The 23,162-nt window shown below is 39.5% G+C and overlaps 1 protein-coding gene across 2 annotated transcripts in view; it reads left to right on the plus strand.

Annotated features, from left to right (window-relative positions):
• LSM14A (LSM14A mRNA processing body assembly factor) overlaps positions 1-19,729 on the plus strand; it is an 81,761-nt gene extending 62,032 nt beyond the window's left edge. Inside the window, exons 8-9 of one of the 2 annotated variants that reach the window (XM_080645789.1) lie at positions 4,133-4,364; positions 17,823-19,729. In XM_080645789.1, the coding sequence (XP_080501915.1) occupies positions 4,133-4,364; positions 17,823-17,846 (256 nt within the window). In that variant the 3' untranslated portion in view covers positions 17,847-19,729. The remainder of the gene's footprint in view (positions 1-4,132; positions 4,365-17,822) is intronic. The other variant, XM_080645788.1, reaches the window with a different exon arrangement.
• The last annotated feature ends 3,433 nt before the right edge of the window (positions 19,730-23,162 follow it).

Consider the following 23,162-nt stretch of genomic DNA (forward strand, 5'->3'; position numbering starts at 1 on the left):
GAAGCTTTCATCTAAGTTAAGACCTTTTACAGTACTTTACCCTTTACAGTGTAGTTCAAATAAACCAGGACCAAAAGTACTAATGTTACTTTGTGGTTTGCTGATATAGTAAAACTCGGCCACATTTAAGTAAATGTAGATCCAGAAAATTGTCAGGTTAATTGTGAGGACTTAGCATAACAAACCAAAAGAGTTCCAGGGATTCTGCTGATCAATCCAAATTGTCGGAACTGATAGAAGATGGCGGCGTAGGTAAACACCTAAACTGCTGCCTCGCACAACAATTTCAAAACTACAACTAAAAGACAAAACGTCTATCACCCAGAACCACAGGAAAGCTGGCTGAGTGGAAGTTCTACAACTAGAAGGAAAGAGAAAAGAGCATTGAGACATACACAAGCGCTGAAAAGCTGAGGTACGGAGGCGCGCAAATCGGGCTGGCGGCGAGTGACTGGGAGCACTGCTTTTTTCAACCTGAAGGGAGACAAGCTCCTGATTACTCCGAACTCCAGTTTCTGGGGAGACGCGGGGGACCCAAACTCCTACGGGGAGAAGCTGGACTGTCTGCCATCGGTTCGGAAAGTGAGGGTGGCTTGCTTGCAGGGCTGAGCGCAGGAATAATTGTTCACTGCGCTGGGGCGCGGGGCGCGGGGACACGGTTGGAGACGTAGAGCCGACTTACTGGCAGCCATCGCTGTTTGCCACGCCCTATCCTAGTGATGCCCTGAGACCCCGCCCCGCACAACCTACAAATCCACCCAAGCTCCATGCAGCGGCTTTAGCATATGAATGGCCTGCCCTATCGCAGCTTAACCTAGCAAACTTGCAGCCCGGGTCAGGCAGCTCCAGAACCTCCAAACCCCAAGCAAAGAGTTGAAAATGTCAGTGAAACTTCATTTCTTTTTTTATATAAAAATATAAATATAATGTATAGAGACTTGTAAGTTCTCGCTGTAGCTCCTGCTGGGTGGCCTCAGACAGTAGCTGACCTGCACCCCATTGGAGATCCAGAAGCCAGTGTACCTAGTGGTCAGTATGAGACACCAGATTTCAACTCCTCACATCCATAAGTGACACATTCAAGAGGCAGACTCAGTGAGCACCAAAGCCCCACTGAAACAAGTCCTGCACCATAAGCGTGTCTCCAGCGCAGTAGTTCTTCCATTATAAGACACAGCGGGTCCTCACAGCCAATTGGCCTGTTGGTCAATTCCTCCCAGTGTACCAACAGCAATCAAGGCTTAACTACACCAAGACTTTGCACTCAGCCCACAAAGGGGTGTACCAAGAGTGTCCACCTAAGGTGATTGGGGAGGCTGAGCTACTGGCCCCTATAGGTCACCTACCACACAAAGCCACTCCATCAACACAGGAAAGCAGCAAAATACGGAGACAAAGAAACATGTCACGAATGAAAGAAATGGAGGAAAGCAAACTACTGGACAACATAGAGTTCAGAACCACATTTATAAGGTTACTCAAGAATCTTCTAAAAACCGCTGAGGAACTTAGTGAGACCTTTAAGGATCTTAATGAGAATGCCAAAGAAATGGAAAAGGACCAGTCAGAAATTAAGCATACACTGTCTGAAATAAAGAATATACAGAAACTCAACTGTAGATCAACGTACCCCAATAATCAAACCAAAGATCTGAAATATGAGGAAACAACACCCAACCAGAAAAACAAAAAGAAAAAAGAATCCAAAAATATGAAGATAGTGTAAGGAGCCTCTGGGACAACTTTAAGCGTACCAACATCCGAATTTTTGGGGTGCCAGAAGAAGAGAGAGAGCAAAATATTGAAAATCTATTTGAAGAAATAATAACAGAAAACTTTCCCTACCTGGTGAAAGAAATAGACTTACAAGTTCAGGAAGCACACAGACCCCCACACAAGAGGAATCCAAAGAGGACCAGACCACACCAAGACACATCATAATTAAAATGCCAAGGGCAAAAGACAAAGAGAGAATCTTGAAAGCAGCAAGAGAAAAACAGTTACCTAAAAGGGAGTACCCATATGACTCTCAGCTGATTTCTCAACAGAAACTATGCAGGCCAGAAGGGAGTGGCAAGAAATATTCAAAGTGATGAACAGCAAGAACCTACAACCAAGATTACTCTACCCAGCAAAGCTATCATTCACAGTTGAAGGTCAGATAAAGAGCTTCACAGACAAGAAAAAGCTAAAGGAGTTCATCACCACCAAACCAGAACTACATGAAATGCTGAAGGGTATTCTTTAAGAAGAGGAAGAAGAAGAAAAAGGTAAAGATAAAAATTACGAACAACAAAATGACATCAAATACATACCTACCAACAAGTGAATCTAAAAATCAAGTGAATAAAAAATCTGAAGTGCCGAAACCGGTTTGGCTCAGTGGATAGAGTGTCGGCCTACGGACTAAAGGGTCCCGGGTTCGATTCCGGTCAAGGGCATGTACCTTGGTTGCGGGCACATCCCCAGTGGGAGGTGTGCAGGAGGCAGCTGACGGATGTTTCTCTCTCATCGATTTTTCTAGCTCTCTATCCCTCTCCTTTCCTCTCTGTAAAAAATCAATAAAATATATTTAAAAAATATATATATATTTTATTGATATTTTGTTAAAAAAATCAATAAAATATATTTAAAAATATATATATTTTTTATTGATATTTTGCAGAGAGGAAGGGAGAGGGATAGAGAGCTAGAAACCTCGATGAGAGAGAAACATCCGTCAGCTGCCTCCTGCACACCTCCCACTGGGGATGTGCCCGCAACCAAGGTACATGCCCTTGACCGGAATCGAACCCGGGACCCTTTCAGTCTGCAGGGTGACACTCTATCTACTGAGCCAAACCGGATAGGGCAATAAAATATATTTTTTTAAAAATCTGAAGAACAGAATGGACTGGTGAATATAATAGAATCAGGGACATAGAAAGGGAGTGGACTGACAATTCTCAGGGGGAAGGGGGTGTGAGGGGTGTGGAAAGAGATTGGACAAAAATTTTACACCTATGGATGAAGACAGTGGCGGGGGGTAAGGGCATGGAGTGGGGTGGGGAATCAGGTGGAGGGGAGCTATAGGGGAAAAAAAAGAGGAACACCTGTAATAATCTGAACAATAAAGATTTATTTTAAAAAAAAAATCCAAATTGTCCCCCACGCTGTGGTTTAGTGCCACCTGGTGGCCATTGTTTAAACATGAATGGGGATGATACTGAGCCCTGTGATTGGGTTCTAGAATAGAATCCGCAACAGCAGCAATTCAGACACTTGCCTCAGGCATCAGGTCCATGGATTGGGCCAGGATCATACTGGGAACTCAGGGACCTAACCTCCTGCTCCCAGTTTCCTAGACAGGGTTTCCTTTTCTGGATTTACTTTCTCTTCCACTGGGGCTGAGCGGAGGGTGGAGTTAATTGCCAATCCCATTATATTAATTTCCCATTATATTGGTGCTGTTATGTTTATTTTATCAATTGTATTTGCAAGAATCTAATACCAGTTATATTTTTACATGAAATTTTACAGAATATTAAAGGAACATAAACAGTTCGTGATGGCTTAGATCCGTGGTCGGCAAACTGCGGCTCGCCAGCCACATGCGGCTCTTTGGCCCCTTGAGTGTGGCTCTTCCACAAAATACCACAGCCTGGGCGAGTCTATTTTGAAGAAGTGGCGTTAGAAGAAATTTAAGTTTAAAAAATTTGGCTCTCAAAAGAAATTTCAATCGTTGTACTATTGATATTTGGCTCTGTTGACTAATGAGTTTGCCGACCACTGGCTTAGATAATAAGATGCTTATTTTTTTTAATATATTTTATTGATTTTTTACAGAGAGGAAGGGAGGGGGAGAGAGAGTTAGAAACATGGATGAGAGAAACATCAATCAGCTGCCTCCTGCACACCCCCTATGTGGGAATGTGCCCGCAACCAAGGTACATGCCCTTGACCGGAATCGAACCTGGGACCCTTTAGTCTGTAGACTCTATCCACTGAGCCAAAGCGGTTAGGGCGATGCTTATTTTTACTTGATCTTTAGGAATTGCTTCACATTAATTTGGGAATTAGTGTTACATAGTTTTGCTTGAAAAATGTTCTTTAAAGCCTGATACACAGTAAAGATTATTTGTGCTTAAAATAGAGAACGGAGACCAACCTGGGCTGAAGAAAGAAGATTAAATGCTGAAACATTTGGAATCCCACTTCGTCCAAACCGTGGCCGTGGCGGGTACAGAGGCAGAGGAGGTCTTGGTTTCCGTGGTGGCCGAGGGCGTGGTGGTGGTAGAGGTGGTACCTTCACCACCCCTCGAGGATTTCGTGGTGGATTCAGAGGAGGTCGTGGGGGCAGGGAATTTGCAGATTTTGAATATAGGGTAAGTATTCTATGTTTTTCATAAAACTACATGCCAAACAACATGCATTTTAATGAAACTCAGAATTTTTTTCTTTTATCTATTTTGGATAATATTTTTAGGGCATTTGTATAACTTTCATTTTTACCTGATTAGGATATTTATATAATTTTAAGGAGTAGTAACTTGGTTAATAAGTCTTTTTTGTCTTTTTATTATAGAATTATGGTTTCAGATTTTATGGATTGGTAAAATTTCCCCAAAAAAACTATTAGAGACTGACTTAGGATTGTTTCTTTTTTTTTTTTTATTTCTTTTAAGATTATATTTTGTTGGAGGCACAGAAGATCACTTAAGGCATTAGCCACAAAAGTATTATAGCATACCATCTTTTTTTGAGATAAAGTATGCTTTAATACTAAAAGAGTATAGGAAGGACATACTTCACAATGGAAGACAAACCTATATGTTTAATAGCAGCTAACATTTATATAGTATTTTTCATGTATGTATCAACTCACTTAAACCTCACAGCAACTCTGGTGTAGGTTCTCTTTTTAATCCCCATTTTACAAATGAGGAAATAGGGATAAAGATATTAAATAACTTGTCTGAAGTCAGCTAGTAAGTGATTGTGCTGGGTCTTGAACCTAGTAAATTTTTTCCTGAGTCAGTGCTCTTAATTTAGTTTTGTGAAAAATGCAACCACATTTTCCTTGGTTTTCTTATTTTGCCATGGTCTTGAAAATCTCATGATATTGACATTTGGGAACTGCTGCTAGGAAATTGTATGGTTCTTATAGTATGTTTATATGTATTACTTATTTAAAGGAGTCTGTCACTATCCTAGTTTATTTTTTAGGGATAGTGGAGAGGAAGGTATATAAACAGAAAGGATCAAAATCCCATTGTAAAGGACAGCTGGAATCAAAAAGACCTGCTGGCAGGAATTTCATTGTCCAATATTTAAAACTGACCATTGTTGAGATCCTTCTGAAGGTCTGTGTTAGTGGCTTTGGGGTCTGATCTGTTAATTTTTTATTTATTTTGTTTTGAGAGAGAGGAAAGAGAGAGAGAAAGAAACATCAATTTTGTTGTTTCTCTTATTTATGCGTGCATTGGTTGATTCTTGTGTGAACCCTGACCTTAGATCGAACCCACAACCTTGGCATATGGGGATGACGCTCTAACTAAATGAGCTGGCCAGCCAGGGCTGGTCTATTGATTTTGATGCCTTTGATATTGTCTCATCACAGCCAAGACTGCTGAAAATTAGCCTCATCATTAGCTCTGTCTATTCAGCCATGGTGGCCTAATGGAGCTGCGGCACTTCTGACGCAAAATTGCCATTCCAGTTAGAAAACTATATCTTAGGAACTTACTGCTCCTGCCTGTGACATTTTGCTTACAGAATTCAGTAGCCTTTTCACACATATTTGCTCTTATTCCTCTGCAATATTTGACACCCAACTTGAAGTGTTTTTTTCTTTTTCTTTTTTTTAAATACATTTTTATTGATTTCATAGAGGAAGGGAGAGGGAGAGAGGGATAGAAACATCAGTGATGAGAATCATTGATCAGCTGCCTCCTGCCCGACCCCCTCAGAGGGATCAAGCCTTCTTATTCTTGTTTAGGGACAAGCTTAATCCTATCTCAGGACCTTTTTTATCCATTCCTTCTGCCTGGAACATTCAGTTTGCTGCTGCCTGAAAGCATTCATGCTCCTGTTTGCATCTTGCATATGCTAAAGCATGCCCAAGTGCGCACTTTCTCTCTCTCTTTCTCCCACTCTGCCCCCCTTCCCTCTTCCTTCTCTGACTTGCCCTTTCCCCCTTTCCTTTTCCAGTTTGTCGGTGCAAAGCTTCTAATCAGTTTTTCAGTTTGGACCTCATATGCTTCCATCTGCATTGCTCTATCTTCACCTGCTTTGTGCCTGTGATCAACTTAAACTTAACCTTCCTCAGAATGACCTCATCATCTTCTTTGCCTTCCCGTTATCTCAGCTTTGCCTCTTCCTAGTGTTTGATTGGCTAATAATATACGATTCTTTTTCTTCCTTTCTTTTTTTTTTTTTTTTTTTCTCATTAATCCTCACCTGAGGATTTTTTTCCATTGATCTTTAGAGAGAGTGGATGGGATAGGGAGAGACACCGCAATTGGTCTCTCTCACATGGTGCCGGGGTCGTGGTTCAAGCCTGCAACCAAAGTATGTGTCTTTGACCAAAATCGAACCCGTGACCCTTCAATCCTCAGGCCAACGCTCTAACCACTGAGCATTAACTGGCCAACGCTGCCATTCTTTTGTCCCCAGGGGTGTGGAGGTATTCATGATCATGGCCCATTTTCACATCACCACATTCATTCCTTTGACATGTCCCTGCCAGCTAACGTAATAACCTACTGATTGGTCTTCAGACCTTCAGTCTTCCTTTACCTCACTTTAAGCATATCAGTTACCTGTTGAAGAACTTAGGACAACTCCTTGCTGAAGACTATACTGAGTCGGCTTGGTTTGAGGAAAAGTGCATTTAAATTAGACTGTGGGGGGAGGGAATAATGGCGGCGGAATAGACAGACCTGTTCCGAGCCTTGTCCCGGAGCAGAAAGAAAGAACAGCTGAGGGACGCACAAGGAGTGTTTGTTGGCTGGTTGGGAGACAGCTGAATTCCAGAAGGAGGTGGGGGACTGCTGAACGGGGTTCCCCTGACCTGGCAGCACCAACTGCGGCTGGGTCCCCTCCCGGAGCTGCGGGCTTGGACGCGGAGTCTGCGCCATCTTGATCCGGAAAGTGGAGCTTATCTGAAGCCTGAGAATCCACAACTGCGGCACCCCAGGAACAGCTGCGAGCCCCAGAACAACGCTCCCCAACTGGCGCAAGCACACGGGTTCAGAGGAGCTCTACACTCCACCAGGGAAAGGTCAGATTTCGCCTGGGATAAGGTGAGGTCTCTGGTCCCGGCGGGAGAGAGGAACGCGCGTTTTGCGGGAGCTGGAGGACCAGGGAAGTCTGTGCCTAGAAAAGTCCGTGGCTGTAGGGGCTGGCGTGATCTGTGATTGTGGAAAGGGGTCCTCAGAGCTGCTAAGAGAAGGGCACTCTAAAAAGCAACCCATTTTGATCTGAAGTGCAGGGACACCCTAAGAATTTCAGGCTGTCCAGACTTACGCACAGCCCGTGCGCTCCCTTTGTGCCTGGGTTTACTCGCAGTCCTGGAGTTCGCACACTTGGGCTTTTTCCTCTTCAAATCCTTGCTTCTGATTACTAAGCCCAATACATAGGATCACCGAGTTGGGGACACCCTGGGAGACTGCAGGGGAAAGTTGTTTTTCTGGAACCTGGGGATCTGAGCGGGGAGTGACCATCAGAGAGTCAGCTCTGAGACAGACCACGCCCACAGGCCGGTGGCAGTGCCACAGGGAAAGAAGGCTCTAACACTGCCTAGAGAGGCCATAGATAGACCCGGAAGTCAATCCAGAAACACTGCCACCCAGGGGCTGAATCACAAATTGACTCTTGCGTAATCAAAAATAAAGGAATACGAGAAATTAAGACACACCGCCTGCTTAAAATCAGGACTGGCTTACAACACCGAAGAGCAGTGGATCGCAGGGAACTGCAATACTGTCTGGACTGAGAAACAGGCGTGCCAAACAGAAAAACAGAGGAAGTGAATGACCTTCACTACTTCACATTTTATTTTTACCTTTTATTTTTTTATTTTTTTATTTTTTTTTTATTTTCATTTTTTGCATCTTTTAATCAAGAAACTTTTTTTTCTTTTTTCATCACTTGATTTTACCTTTTTAATGATTACATTTTTATTTTCAATCCGTATTATTACTACTGCTATTTTATCTTTTTTTTTTTTTTTTAAAGTGTCATTTTATTTTCTCTTCATTTTATTTTGGGATTAGGGTTCTACATTATATTTTTTATCTTTCCTTTAGCATCGTTTTACTCTATCTCAACTCTACCTTTAGGCCATCACTCTCTTCCCAACCTCCCCCTTTTCAGTGTCCTGTTTGTCTTACCCTTTTACTGCTTTAGATTTTCACTATTCTTTCTGTTTACCCCTTGTTAAAATTTCACCCTACTTACATATCTAATCTCTAATCCCCTGCTCCAAGTCCACATACACCTCTCCCTTCGCTGTCTGAGCTATCCATAAACTTGTCCTTCTCTCTGTCCTTTTGTTGTTGTTTGCTTGAATGTAGATTATATCCAATTTTTATGCTGCTTTTGTGAGATTGTTTTGCTTATTCTTCTTTTGTTTATTTTTTTGTTTGTTTTGTGCTTCAGCTTTCCCTTGCCTCAATCCATATTAGTTGGTGTTGTAGTTTGTATTAATCCCCAGGCACTTGTTGCTGGCATTTGCTAGGATTAGTGATTGTTCTATTGGAGTTTTATCCCCAATATATATAGTCTGTTCCCCTTTCTCTCTTAGTCACTTTCTTGTCTCTCTTACTTTTTTTTTTCTCTTTACTTTCCCTTTTCCCAATTTCATTTTCACACTCCTTTTTTCTTTTTTTCTTTCTTTCTTTCTTTTTTCCTCTTCTTCTTTCTCTCCTATCACCTAATTTGCCTTTCTCTGGTGGTCACCTTTATTGGAGGTTATTAATATTGTGAATACATTCCTGTTCAGTGCCTTGTGAGTTGTACCTGGTAGTGCTGTATTTTGTGCCTTTAAATCATCCCAGGAGAGAGAGAACTACATAACCAGACACCCAGAGAAGAGAGACCATGGGGAGACAAAGAAGCAGCCCGCATATGAAAGAAAAGCAGGCATCACCAGAAAAGGAAGTAAACGAAATGGAGGCAAGCAACCTTCCAGAAAAAGAATTCAGAGAAATGGTCATAAGGTGGCTGAAAAGAATGGAAGACAAATTCGACAATATGAGCAAGAACCAAGAGGAAATGAAGAAGAACCAAGAAGAAATGAAAAATGACATCGCTGCTGTAAAGAACTCAATAGAAAGCATCAAGAGTAGACTAGAAGAAGCAGAGGACCGCATCAGTGAGCTAGAAGACAAGATGGAAAAAAATACCCAAGAAAAGCAACTTCTAGAAAAAAAAATTAAAAGGCAGGAGGAGAGTCTAAGGGAACTTTGGGACAACACGAAACAAAACAACATCCGCATAATAGGGGTTCCAGAAGGAAAGGAAGCTGAGCAAGGAATAGAAAACCTCTTTGAAGAAATAATGACAGAAAATTTCCCAGATATAGGGAAGAAAAAACCCACACAAATCCAAGAAGCTCACAGAGTCCCAAGCAAAATGAACCCCAAAAGACCGACGCCAAGGCACATTATAATTAAATTGGCAAACACCAACGACAAAGTAAGAATCTTAAAAGCAGCAAGAGAGAGACAGAAAGTTACGTACAAAGGAACCCCCATCAGACTAGCAACTGATTTCTCAACAGAAACTCATCAGGCCAGAAGGGAATGGAATGAAATATACAAAGTCATGCAAAGGAAGGGGCTGAATCCAAGAATACTGTACCCAGCAAGGCTGTCAATCAAAATTGAAGGTGAAATCAGGAGCTTCACAGACAAAAAAGGACTAAGGGAATTTATTACCACCAAACCAGCAATGCAAGAAATGCTAAAGGGTCTACTGTAAAAAAAAAAAAAAAAGAAAGAAAGAAACAGGAAGCGAAGAAGTAACACAGGGGTAAAGAATAGGAATGGCGACAAATAAGTACCTATCAATAATAACTTTAAATGTAAATGGATTAAATGCCCCAATCAAAAGACATAGGGTAACAGATTGGATAAGAAAACACGACCCATATATCTGCTGTCTACAAGAAACCCACCTCAGAAAAAAAGACGCACACAGACTGAGGGTGAAGGGATGGAAAAAGGTTTTCCAGGCAAATGGAACTGAAAAAAAAGCTGGGGTAGCAATACTTATTTCTGACAAATTAGATCTCAAACTGAAGGACATAACAAGAGATAAGGAAGGCCATTTCATAATACTAAAGGGAGCAATCCAACAAGAAGAAATAACTCTGGTAAACATATATGCACCCAATACAGGAGCACCCAAATACATAAAAAAACTCCTGGAGGATATTAAGGGAGACATTGACAGCAATACAATCATAGTAGGAGACTTTAATACCCCACTATCACCATTGGACAAATCCTCTAAACAAAACATCAGCAAAGAAACATCAATCCTAAATGACTCACTAGACCAGATGGAATTAATTGACATCTTCAGAACATTTCACCCCAAAGCCACAGAATATACATTCTTCTCAAGCGCACATGGGTCATTTTCAAAGATAGACCATATGTTGGGACATAGGCAAAGTCTCTTCAAATTCAAGAAGATAGAAATCATATCAAGCATCTTCTCAGACCACAGTGGCATAAAACTGGAAATCAACTACAATAAAAACAACCCAAAGAAATCAAACACATGGAGACTAAACAGCATGCTATTAAACCATGACTGGGTTACCAGAGAGATCAAAGAAGAAATAAAAAACATCATGACAACAAATGACAATGAAAACACTACAATCCAAAATCTATGGGACACAGCGAAAGCAGTCTTGAGAGGGAAGTTCATAGCTCTACAAGCCTACTGCAAAAAACAAGAAACAGGGGTAATAAATTACCTAACCCAACAACTCAAAGAGTTAGAAAAAGAGCAACAAGAAAAGCCCAGTGTAAGCAGAAGGAAGGAAATAATAAAGATCAGAGCACAGATAAACGACATAGAGACCAAAGAAACAATACAAAAGATCAACAAAACCAAGAGCTGGTTCTTTGAAAGGATAAACAAGATTGATGAACCTCTAGCCAGGCTCACCAAGAAGCAAAGGGAGAGGACCCAAATAAACAAGATCAGAAATGAAAGAGGTGAAATAACAACAGATCCCGCCGAAATACAAAGGATTGTTAAAAAATACTACGAACAACTCTATTCCAACAAACTGGACAACCTGGAGGAAATGGACATATTCCTAGAAAAATATAACCTTCCAAAACTCAATCAGGAAGAATCTAAACAGCTCAACATGCCAGTAACTATGGAAGAAATTGAAGCAGTCATCAAAGAGCTTCCGGCAAACAAAAGCCCGGGGCCAGACGGCTTCACAGGAGAGTTCTACCAAACATTCAAGGAAGAACTAAAACCTATCCTCCTCAGACTATTCCAAAAAATTCAAGAGGAAGGAACACTTCCCAGCTCCTTCTATGAAGCCAGCATCACCCTAATACAAAAACCAGATAAAGACAACACAATGAAGGAGAATTACAGGCCAATATCCCTCATGAATGTAGATGCCAAAATCCTCAATAAAATTCTAGCAAATCGGATCCAGCAGTACATCAGAAAGATCATACACCATGACCAAGTAGGATTTATCCCAGGAATGCAAGGATGGTTCAATATCCGCAAATCAATAAATGTGATACATCACATAAACAAATTGAGAGATAAAAATCACATAGTCATATCAATTGATGCAGAAAAAGCATTTGACAAAATCCAACACCCTTTCTTGATAAAAACTCTCAACAAGGTGGGAATAGAAGGATCATACCTCAACATCATAAAAGCTATATATGATAAACCCACAGCTAACATCATACTCAATGGGCAAAAACTAAAACCATTTCCCCTAAGAACAGGAACAAGACAGGGATGCCCACTCTCACCACTCCTGTTTGACATAGTACTGGAAGTATTAGCCACTGCAATTAGACAAGAAGAAGAAATAAAAGGCATCCAAATTGGAAAAGAAGAAGTAAAGCTGTCCTTATTTGCAGATGACATGATATTGTACATAAAAAACCCGAAAGACTCCATCAAAAAACTAACAGACTTAATAAATGAATTCGGCAATGTAGCAGGATACAAAATTAACACCAAGAAATCTATGGCATTTCTATACACCAACAATGAACTTACAGAAAGAGAGACTAAAAAAGCAATCCCATTTTCCATCGCACCAAAAAAATTAAGATACTTAGGAATAAACCTAACCAAGGAGGTAAAAGACCTATATGCGGAAAACTACAGGACACTGAAAAAAGAGATAGAGGAAGATGTAAACAGATGGAAGAACATACCATGTTCATGGATTGGTAGAATCAACATCATTAAAATGTCCATACTACCCAAAGCAATCTATAGATTCAATGCACTCCCCATTAAAATACCAACGGCGTATTTCACAGACCTAGAAAGAACTCTCCAAAAATTCATCTGGAATAAAAAAAGACCCCGAATAGCCACAGCAATCCTGAGAAAGAAGAATAAAGTAGGAGGGATCTCAATACCAGATTTCAAGCTGTATTACAAAGCCACTGTCATCAAAACAGCCTGGTACTGGCACAAGAACAGACATATAGATCAATGGAACAGAATAGAGAATCCAGATATCGACCCAAACCAATATGCGCATTTAATATTTGACAAAGGAGGCATGAGCATACAATGGAGTCAAGACAGTCTCTTTAATAAATGGTGTTGGGAAAATTGGACAGATACATGCAAAAAAATGAAACTAGATCACCAACTTACACCATACACAAAAATAAACTCAAAATGGGTACAGGACTTAAATATAAGACGGGAAACCATAAAAATACTAGAGGAATCCACAGGCAGCAAAATCTCAGACATATGCCAAAAGAACTTTTTCAGTGATACTGCCCCTAGGGTAATGGAAGCCAAACAGAAAATAAACAAATGGGACTACATCAAAATAAAAAGCTTTTGCACAGCAAAAGAAACCATCAACAAAACAACAAGAAACCCCACTGTATGGGAGAACATATTTGCAAATGGTATCACTGATAAAGGTTTAATTTCCAACATCTACAGGCAGCTTATACAACTTAATAAAAGGAAGATAAATGATCCAATAAAAAAATGGGCAACGGACCTAAATAGAAGCTTTTCGAAAGAAGACAGAAGGAAGGCCAAGAGACACATGAAAACATGCTCAAAGTCACTAATTATCCGAGAGATGCAAATCAAAACAACAATGCGATACCATCTCACACCTGTCAGAATGGCTATCATCAACAAATCAACAAACGACAAGTGTTGGCGAGGATGCGGAGAAAAAGGAACCCTCGTGCACTGCTGGTGGGAATGCAGACTGGTGCAGCCACTGTGGAGAACAGTATGGAGTTTCCTCAAAAAACTGAAAATGGAACTCCCATTTGACCCAGTAATCCCACTCCTAGGAATATATCCTAAGAAACCAGAAACACCAATCAGAAAGGATATATGCACCCCTATGTTCATAGCAGCACAATTTACAATAGCTAAGATTTGGAAACAGCCTAAATGCCCATCAGCAGATGACTGGATCAGAAAACTATGGTACATCTACACAATGGAATACTATGCTGCCGTAAAAAAGAAGGAATTACTACCATTTGTAGGCACTTGGATGGAATTAGAGAACATTATGCTAAGTGAAATAAGCCAGTCAATGAAAGAAAAATACCACATGATCCCACTCATTTGGGGATAATGAAAAACATTATAAACTGATGAACAAAAAGATAGTTACAGAGGCAGTAAAACATCAAACAGACTGTCAAATTACAGTGGTAAGGTTAGGGAGAGGTGGGGGAAATAAGAGATCAACTGAAGGACTTATATGCATGTATATAAGAGTAACCAACGGATGCAAAACATTGGGGGGTGAGGGCATATATGGGAGTGGGGTGGGGGTCGGGGGCAATGATAAGATATGTACACATATAATACCTTAATAAAAATTTGAAAAAAAAAAATAAAAAATAAACAGTCAAAAAAAAAAAAAAAATAAATAAATTAGACTGTGGTCCCAGTGAGAATTTTATTGCTAGTATGATCTCAATTAAGTCGTTAAACCTTTCAGTCACTCAATTTTGACATTTGTGAAAAGAGAGTTGCACAGTCTTATCTCAGCTACACCTTTTACAGATCATTAAAGTCTCAGTTGGAAAGCGTCTGAGAGGTCTGACCTAGCCAAACCTTATCTGTAGCTGGGACCTTACTTTTCCTGAGACCGTTATCCCACTCCAGGGATATCTAATTATTTGAATTTCACAGATAGACATACAATTTGAGTGAAAATCTTTTTCCTATATCTTCAAATGATTAGTTTAACTCTGTCCTTTGTAAATACACAGAATATATATACTCTACATAATTTTTTAGATATTTGAAAAAATAGCTGTCATGTTGTCTGTGTAAGACTGGACTGTTATTTCACTTTATCTAAACTGAATAATCACTGTGTGCATGATATATGCAAATATTTTCTTGAAACTGTGTCTCACTATTCAGTCATTTTGATCCTTTAGTTAAAACCCTTTCACAGGGTGGAGCAGAAGTAGGTTTACAGTTGTAAGTACATATGCAAAACATAGCCTTTATTCTTTATTATTATTAATTGTATTATTTTCCATATGAACAACTGTAAACCTGCTTTTGCCCCACCCTGTATATTGCAGTATTAGAATGCATTGTAGAGGTTGTCTACATGAATCTTTGTCTGCACTAGTGTATTTCTGACACAATCTGCTTGAGTGTTTCAAGAAGTGACAGATTCACTGGACCCTGAGGCATTGCCTTGGTGGTTAAAAAGTTCTAATGTGACATTGCACTGCCTCCTCTTCTTATTGTGAGGGTCCCATTTGACATACCCAGCCCCATTTCTTATTACCCTTTAACTTACCTGATTTAAGCAAGTTGACTCATAGTCACATTGTTTTTTGATTTAGACTCTGACCTCATTCATTCATTGATCAAATATATTGAATTCTTTGATATGCCAAGCACTGGGCTGGACATTGGTGGTAAACAAAATAGACTCAGTCCTGCCTCCTTGGTGTTTATAGTCCAGTGGGAAGTCAGACACAGCTAAAAGTCAAGGCCTCCCTTTCCCTTACACTTCACAGTCTTACCCAAGGTTTCCTCTATCCTTATAAACTTATCTTCCTTCCTCCCAATTTCTTCCTTTTCTCACCTCCTGTGTAGATGTTAAATACATTCATGTTCCCTATTTCACACATTTTGTTTTGTATCACCAGCTATGTTGGAGCCTCTTGGCATTAGTGAATATGTATTCCACCAAAACACTTGCTCAGCATGGAGCCATAATGGGCTTGAAGTAAGTGCTTAGCATATGTTCATTAGGAGTACTTACTTTAGCCTTCAGTGGCAACAAAGGCCCATCAGTGTGGCTAGCCCTTGATTGTTCATTACAAGTTCAGTGACCCTTCTGCCTGCCATCAGAGGCCTTCTCAGCAGCCTATGCCTTCTAGATCATATCATTTGGCTCCTTTAAAGGTAGAAATAGTGAGTGATCACTATTACATATAAGAGATTTACCTGCAGGGATTAAACTCATTTTTCAAAGTGGATGTCAATAGTATTTGTAGTAGCTTTCATGTAATGGTTGGTTTTTGGTCATTGTGCTCTGTTGGCATGAATCATTATATTTTTAGGCTGAGCATAAACAAATCTGATTGCCCAATGAAAACATGTGTTTGATAGGATTATCAATTTTTAGGACTCTTTAAAAATAGCCTTATACTGCCCTGACCAGTGGGGCTCAGTGGTTACTGTGGGGTCACAGGTTCAAATTTCAGTCAAGAGCACGTACCTGGATTGCAGGCTGGATCCCCAGCCTTGGTCATGGTGTGTGTGGGAGGCAACCAGTCGATGTATCTGTCTCTTTCTCTCCCCCGCCCCCATTCTCCTTCTCTCCCTTCCTTTTCTCTCCCTTCCTCCCTCCCATTCTCTGAAAAATCAAGGAAAAAATACCCTCATGTGAGAAACTAGAACCTTTCTCCAAACCCACCCCAATACATAGGGTTAGGAAACCAAGGACCCAGAGAGGTTAACTCTCTAGATCTAGGAACAAACTACTATATAAAGCCCAAACTCCCTCTCTTTGACTTCTAGCCCAATTTTCCTTAAGGATAATGTTAGAAACATAAACTTGTGTTGAGTTTGGTCCTATGGCGCTTTCTTTCCTTCCCTTTTTTTTTGGGGGGGGGGGGGGGGCGTGGGGGGTCAGGCCAGGGGATAATAAGAGAACAGCCAGCTCCTGGTTTATATGCTGTTGCTAAGACGGTAAGCCACCAGGATGGATGAGACAGATTGCCTCCTGTTTGAGTATGTGTTTCTTCAGGGAGCATCCAGAGACAATGGGGTGTCCTAAATGACTCAGTATGGTTCTCGCCCTTTCATACTTTTCTCCTCTCTTTCCCTCTACCTCTTTCCATCTCTCCTCTTTCTTGCTTATTTTTCCTTTCAGAAAACCACAGCTTTTGGGCCCTTATAGGTTTGGATTAATCGGATAGCTTTCTGAAAGATTTTTAAAAAATCAAAACATATGAAGGTTGACTGTGGTGGGGGTGGCAGGATCATCTTCTTCGTAATTCTTACTGCACCAACTTATACCGTGCCATTTGTATTCTACTTTAACAACATTGTACAAATGCTTTGGTGTTGTATGCACAGGTAAAGTTAGTCTTTAACATAGGAAATGTGTATTTCTAACAGGTTGAGAATCAGCAATATAAGCCAGATACATAGAAACAACTAGTTCTGAGGAAAATGGAAGCCCTGGCTCTGATACTGTGTGTGTACAAGACTTTAGTTTAAGATTAGTCTCACTGGAAAGTTAGAGGACCCTTGAGATTTTTACTGCTTTTTCTCTAGTTACTTTAACTCCCCAGTCAACTCTCAGATTTTCAGAAACTTTATTTCAAATTTAAAAGTTATCTTTTAAAATGAATTTCTAAATCATTTGCTTTCTCCTAAGGGGATGACCCTTTGGAGAAAAAAGTTATTTTACTGTCTGGATATGTTATTACTTAGTAAAGACATCAAAGACTTAGAGATTTTATTAATCTTTTTCCAAAGTTTGTTGTTGGTTGTACTTGATGAATTTGACTAGTAGTATATTGAAGGTTTAAGTTCTATCATTATTTTTAAAGGTTATTAGGATGGCAATCAAAGATAGTGGGGTATACCTGTATCTTGCGGGGGGTGGCTTCTTGCTGAAACTAGCCCACAACACCACTGCTTTAACTAGAGCCTGGCTGGTGTAGCTCAGCATCAAGAGGTTACCGGTTCAATTCCCGGTCAGGGCACATGCCCAGGTTGCGGGCTCAGTCCCCAGTAGTGGTCGTTGAGGAGGCAGACAATTGATGTTTCTATCTGTCTCTCCCTCTTCTTTCTTCTCTCTCTAAAATCAATAAAAACATTTTTTTAATAAATAAATAAACTCTACTACTAACTAGAAAATGTAGTTAACAAATAATGAGCTCCTGCTGGGTGTGGAAGTAAAAAGTATTTTCTGGAAATCAATAGTACAGATTTATATGTGAGAGTAAAAGGACGATATATTTAAAGATAATGGGAAGTATATTTAAGCATATTAGAAAGAAATGATTAATTAACCAATAATTTGAAACATGAGCTAACTTTTTTTCCTTTTTTAGAAAGACAACAAAGTTGCTGCATAGTCTACAAACAAGTCTTTGGAAATAGGTGAACTTCTAGCTCTTCATGGTCCTGAGAATTGGTTTCAGTCTTTACCCAAGAATGAAGAAGTGAATTCGCTGTATATTTGTCACCAGCACTGGTTTTTTTTGTTTGTTGGATTGTTTGTTTTTCTGCTTAATTTCAAAGATATGATGCAGTTATATTGGGGGGTAGGGGGCAGCTCATCTTTAAAAATGAGCATTAAATATATTTGAAATAGCAGAAGGTTAAGTAATTTCTTATGTGTAAACTAAACAGTACTTCAATGGGACTTACAAGTATTTTTTCATCACTGAAAGGATTTTTTTTATCACTAAATTGTATTTGGCAATTACTGTAAGTTACCTGCAGATAGGGCCGTGATACTGTGTTTCAAGCCACAGAAGGGTGTGTTTGTGTGTGTGTCTGTGTCTGTGTCTGTATCTTTTTCCCTTTCTTTTTGGCAATCCTGTAATATCCCTTTTGAGGTAGCTTATTTCATCAGTTAATTGGGGTGCTGGATGGTAGAGAATTTTGTCAGTCAACTATGTACACACAGTAAATACTGTTTCTTAGGCAAAGGTAACTTTTTTATATAGTTATAAAATTCCATTATATTCCATTGCCAAAGAAACATTAAGAACTTTGTATAGCTGTATAAAAAGCAACTAATTTTTTAAAGAATAAACATTTTAAAGTCAGCAAACATACTGTGTCCTTGCAGAAGTTGTGCTGAGGAACAGAGCTATGGGTGGGTCTTTTTTTTTTTTTTTTTTTTTTTTCCAGGCTTAAGATTTTTTATTTTGATTTTCTTTTTTAATGTTTAGAACACAAATGAAGATTTGATACATTCTTTTGTTAAGGATAAATTATGCTCATTGTAAGAATTTTATTTTATAGTAAATGGCATATCACAGGATTTGTCCAAATAATAGATATTTTCAGTATATGAATGTAAATAATCATAGATAACAATGTACTTTGCTGTATTTTCAAATAAGTAAGTCCTCCCCTTTTTTTAAGACAGTAAAACTAGGCATCAATTAACCTGTTCTTCCTGACAATGCCTGGAATTTTGTCATGATAAGTTGGCTCATTCCATTATATTTCAAGAGGATTCAGAGTGTTAGAAATTATTTTGGCAACTTCTCAGATATCATCACACTGGTCCTTTGGCCTGTGATTCACAAATGACTCAATATAGAGTTCATTGCTAACTATAAATTACTAGTAAATCTTTTTGATACTTTAAGCTATACTGGGGGGAAAATCTGGCCACCTTTGTGTTTTTATGAAGGCCATGGAATAAAGGGATCCAAAGATTTAAATATTCTTATCTCTCTTGATTTTGTTAACTTTCTCCTTAAGCTATTCAGTAGTGATAAAGATGTGGAAAACTGCACAGTAGAATTAGAATATTTAAAGATGGTTGATATTTTTAATTTTATATCTTTTGTATAGCTCTACAAGAAGATGTTTTGTAATTTGGTTTCATTATAAGTTTCAGTACTTGACAGCCATAATTTAGATAATATTGTTTAATACTGTTTGCTTGCATGTTAACAACAAAACCTTTTGGAGGACCCATAAATCATGATATTGAACACATTTCTGAAGCATTCTGAACATCAAAGCAGTGCTATGGCAATACTTATAGACTGTTTAAGATGTCCTGGGCCTATTTCGAGAAGAAAAACTGTAAATACCAGTTCTACATGCTCTAAAAATATGAATTCATGCATTTTCCAAGCCCTCTGGGTCACTGACTAGGGCATTTGGTGCCCTAGTAACTGGCAGCATGGCATACCTGCAGTGCACCTTACAATATTAAAGCAAGGTTTTTATTCTAAGACAGAATAAAACTCTTCAATAAAAAATGTTCGTCAAAGTTTTTTCTCTTTAAACAGAAATGTTTTCTTACAATAGAAAGATAAAGGCATCTTTAAAATGTCAGAATGGAATTATGGTCATGTTTATATTCCCTAAAAGAACTAAATTATTTTCTCCCTAAGATTTACTTATTGTTGTAGGTGTTTAGGTAAAGGAACAAGCTCCCTTCTCCCCCTGTAGAGTGGAGACCACAACTAAGTTCAAATCTGTGACATGAGGGGACAGCCAAGTGGAAAATCTCAGGCTAGAATGTGACCTCTGGCCAGGCAGGTGCAAATGAGGAGAGAGGGAAGGGCTGGCTCCTCCTAAATTCACTTATTGGGTAGACCATTTTTCCCCCCAAAATCGGAACTTAATGTAAGGGGTAGAAAGGTAGGTCAGGAATGTTAAACCAGCTCAATGGCTCTTAATCAGCATCTGAATTGACATCCTAGGAGCAATTAGAAAAGTGAAGAAATGTGTTTTGGGCTGTCCCAATGACTAGGAACAATTGGCATTTACGAGTAAGGGTGAGGGATGGTAAATGTCCTACACTATGCTGGACAGTGCCACATAATCAGTTATCTAGCCCAAAATACAGCAGTGGCCCTTCCACTTTGAGAAATACTAGCTGAACCCCCTCCACATGTGAAGACAATGAGTGGGAAATTCATCCCTCCCTGCCCCCAAAACTAACTTTATACATGGGACATGAAAGGACAAATATAAAGGAACTTTACTCCCAATAGCAGTGTCAACATTTAGGGAACCCATTATCACGGTAGGAATTACCACTCCATCCAGTTCTCTCTAGTGGTTCACAAATCTCTTATCAGAATCTCCTGAGAAGCACTCTTACGTAAAGTCCAAATTTCCATGCTCCACACCTAGAGACTCTCGTTCTGAAGTTTTGTAGTGGAGCCTGGGAATCAGTCTCACTTCCACAGGTAGTTTCAATCAGCCAGGCTTAGAGTTTTAAAACATCACAGCTGGCTCGTTTAATCTAGCCCCCTCCTTTAGGGTTTTGGTGAAGTTTTCTCATTAGGATTATTTTTTCATTTCCCCATCCTTCCAAATCTGGTATATTCAGGTTGTGATTAGGGCTTGAGAGAGGGAAAGGACCAAGTGTGTGTGTTGGGGTTGGGGGGGGTGGGCATTTCTGGAGGACAGAATCTTTCCTCCAGGGTTAGGCTACTTTGAGTACCAAGACTTGAGTATGTTGTTCCTAGCATATAGGAAATGAATGTGTGTTGTGTCTGTGTCTCAGATTTACATGGCTGTTTGTCCCTGTTTTTGGGTTATCTGCCTGAAAGAAGCTTCTGTAAGCACCAGTGCTAACAGATGTAATCATGTCTGATTCAGTGTTGCAGGATACCCCTGCCCTCTTAGTTTAGAGACTGTAAGCTCGTTTAAATGGACAGTGGGGAGAGTGTCACAATCATGAGTGATCTCTTAAAGGAGCTTAGATGTCTTCAGTTTGCTTAGTTTACCTGTTATAAGTGTGTTTTTAAAGAATGACAAGTATTAATACAATTGGACTCAAATTTAGGGAAGTAAAATAGCACCATTAATCCCTGAATGTGAGGATGCTAAATGGAGATTTGCTCAGAGCAGGCTGCCTTAGCTTCTTGCAAGATAGAGAGATACAGGGACAACTTCTTAAAAGAGGAAACCTGTGAGTAGGAGTTGAGGGAAGTAAGGGAGAGTGTAGCTTTGAGCAGCAGAGGCCAACGGCAGCCAGTCAGCCAGCCAGCCAGTGTGTGCACTAGGAAGCTAGAATTGCAGGTCCCAGTCCCTGCTCTTAAAATCCCAGCCTTCTGAGGAGGGGTGATGCAAAGTTCATATCCTGTTTTTCAGAGGCAGTGTTAATAAAAGCAAGCTTCTGGTTTAGGGACATTTATAAATCTAGCTACAAGAGCATGTGGTGAAACTGTGAATCTAATGTGGTTTCTCTTCTCAGTGATGGTGCATAGCTAAAGCCAGTGATATGTATGTCCTTTAAATTCCAGCTGTCTTCATATTTAATTAACTTGGCTGACTGATATAATGTTCTCAGGTTTAGCTCATAAACATACCAAAATAGACCTGAATCTGATTCCAGTTTATAATGAATGTTGGTTTTAAGGAAACGTTTTAAAATGCACTGATGTTCAGTGTTGTGGTTTACAAAGAAGCAAAGCAGCTCTGTGAGACCAAAGCATATTTTAATTCAATAATGAAGCTTTCTTAGAGTGATTCATACTTTAGATGCACAGAAAAAACTGAGAGCAGGCAGCAAAAGAGCTCATGGCCCAGAAAGCCTTGCCTTTGCCTCCAGACTTGAAGAGCAGTCTGGGAGTGGAAGGGGAAGAGAGCAAAGAATGCTAATCTTGAGGGGGTGTGAGAAGCCTGGGCCCAGACAAGATTGTACTGATTGTAAATGGTTTACAGTCATCCCATTACAGAGGACAGGAACAGATGTCTGTGTGCCTCTAATCCTGGTACTCACCTAATTCTGATAATTCTTGGGTATTAGCCTCACACAGGATTGATAAGAATGCAAATTCCAACATTGCAATTCAGGATTTTGCTTGTGCTGAAATCGTTCTATAAATTTTTTTATGAGTTGGTTGAGTGATGGTTATCCCTTGCTCCATTCCCCGGTGTTTAATAGCATTTCTTTGTCCCAAAGTCTTATATGTTGCAGCTTATAAAATGCAAGTAGGTATAGTTTTGTTTTGTTTTTGTAAATTAATACAATGTAAAAAATATGGGAAGTACTGAGGATGGTTTTTAAAAATAGAAGAAAAGAAAAAATCATCTACAATTCCACTAGCAAGAGCTAACCATTGTTAATACTATTTGTATATTCTGCCTGGCATTGTTCTGTACAGCCATGTACTTTTCAACAAAAATGGATTCATGGTAAATGCACTGTTGTAAAACATGTACTTGCTTTTTTTCACATATATTGAGTATCCCTTTTGTTTTAAAGTATATGCACACAGAAATTATGTGCATAATAATCATAATTACCTATGTAACAAGCACCCAGATTAGGAATCCGAATATTAATAGTACCCCTATTAGCCCACACACATACACAATTGCCTTTCAGTGGCCCTTGCATCCTCAAGAATTAACTACTGTCCAGACTTCTAACAAGATGAATTGCTTTTGCTTGTTTTTTATTCTTTATATAAATGGAATTATATAATATATATTTTATGTGTGCTTAGCTTCTTTGCTCAATATTGTGTTTGTGAGTCGAACATACTGTTGCATTTGGTTGTGGAGTATTTGTTTTCATTGCAGTGTAATATTTCATTGTGTTAACAGACTACAATTTATCCATTCTGATGATGCCACATTTGGATAATTTCTATATTTGACTGTTAAAATAATGCTGGCAATGCCTTTCCCTCTGCAAGAGAAGCCAAAGCTAGAGTGGGTGAAAGGAACATTGGTTT

The sequence above is a fragment of the Plecotus auritus genome (assembly GCF_963455305.1).
Source record: "Plecotus auritus genome assembly, chromosome: 10".
Classification (NCBI taxonomy): Eukaryota; Metazoa; Chordata; class Mammalia; order Chiroptera; family Vespertilionidae; genus Plecotus; species Plecotus auritus.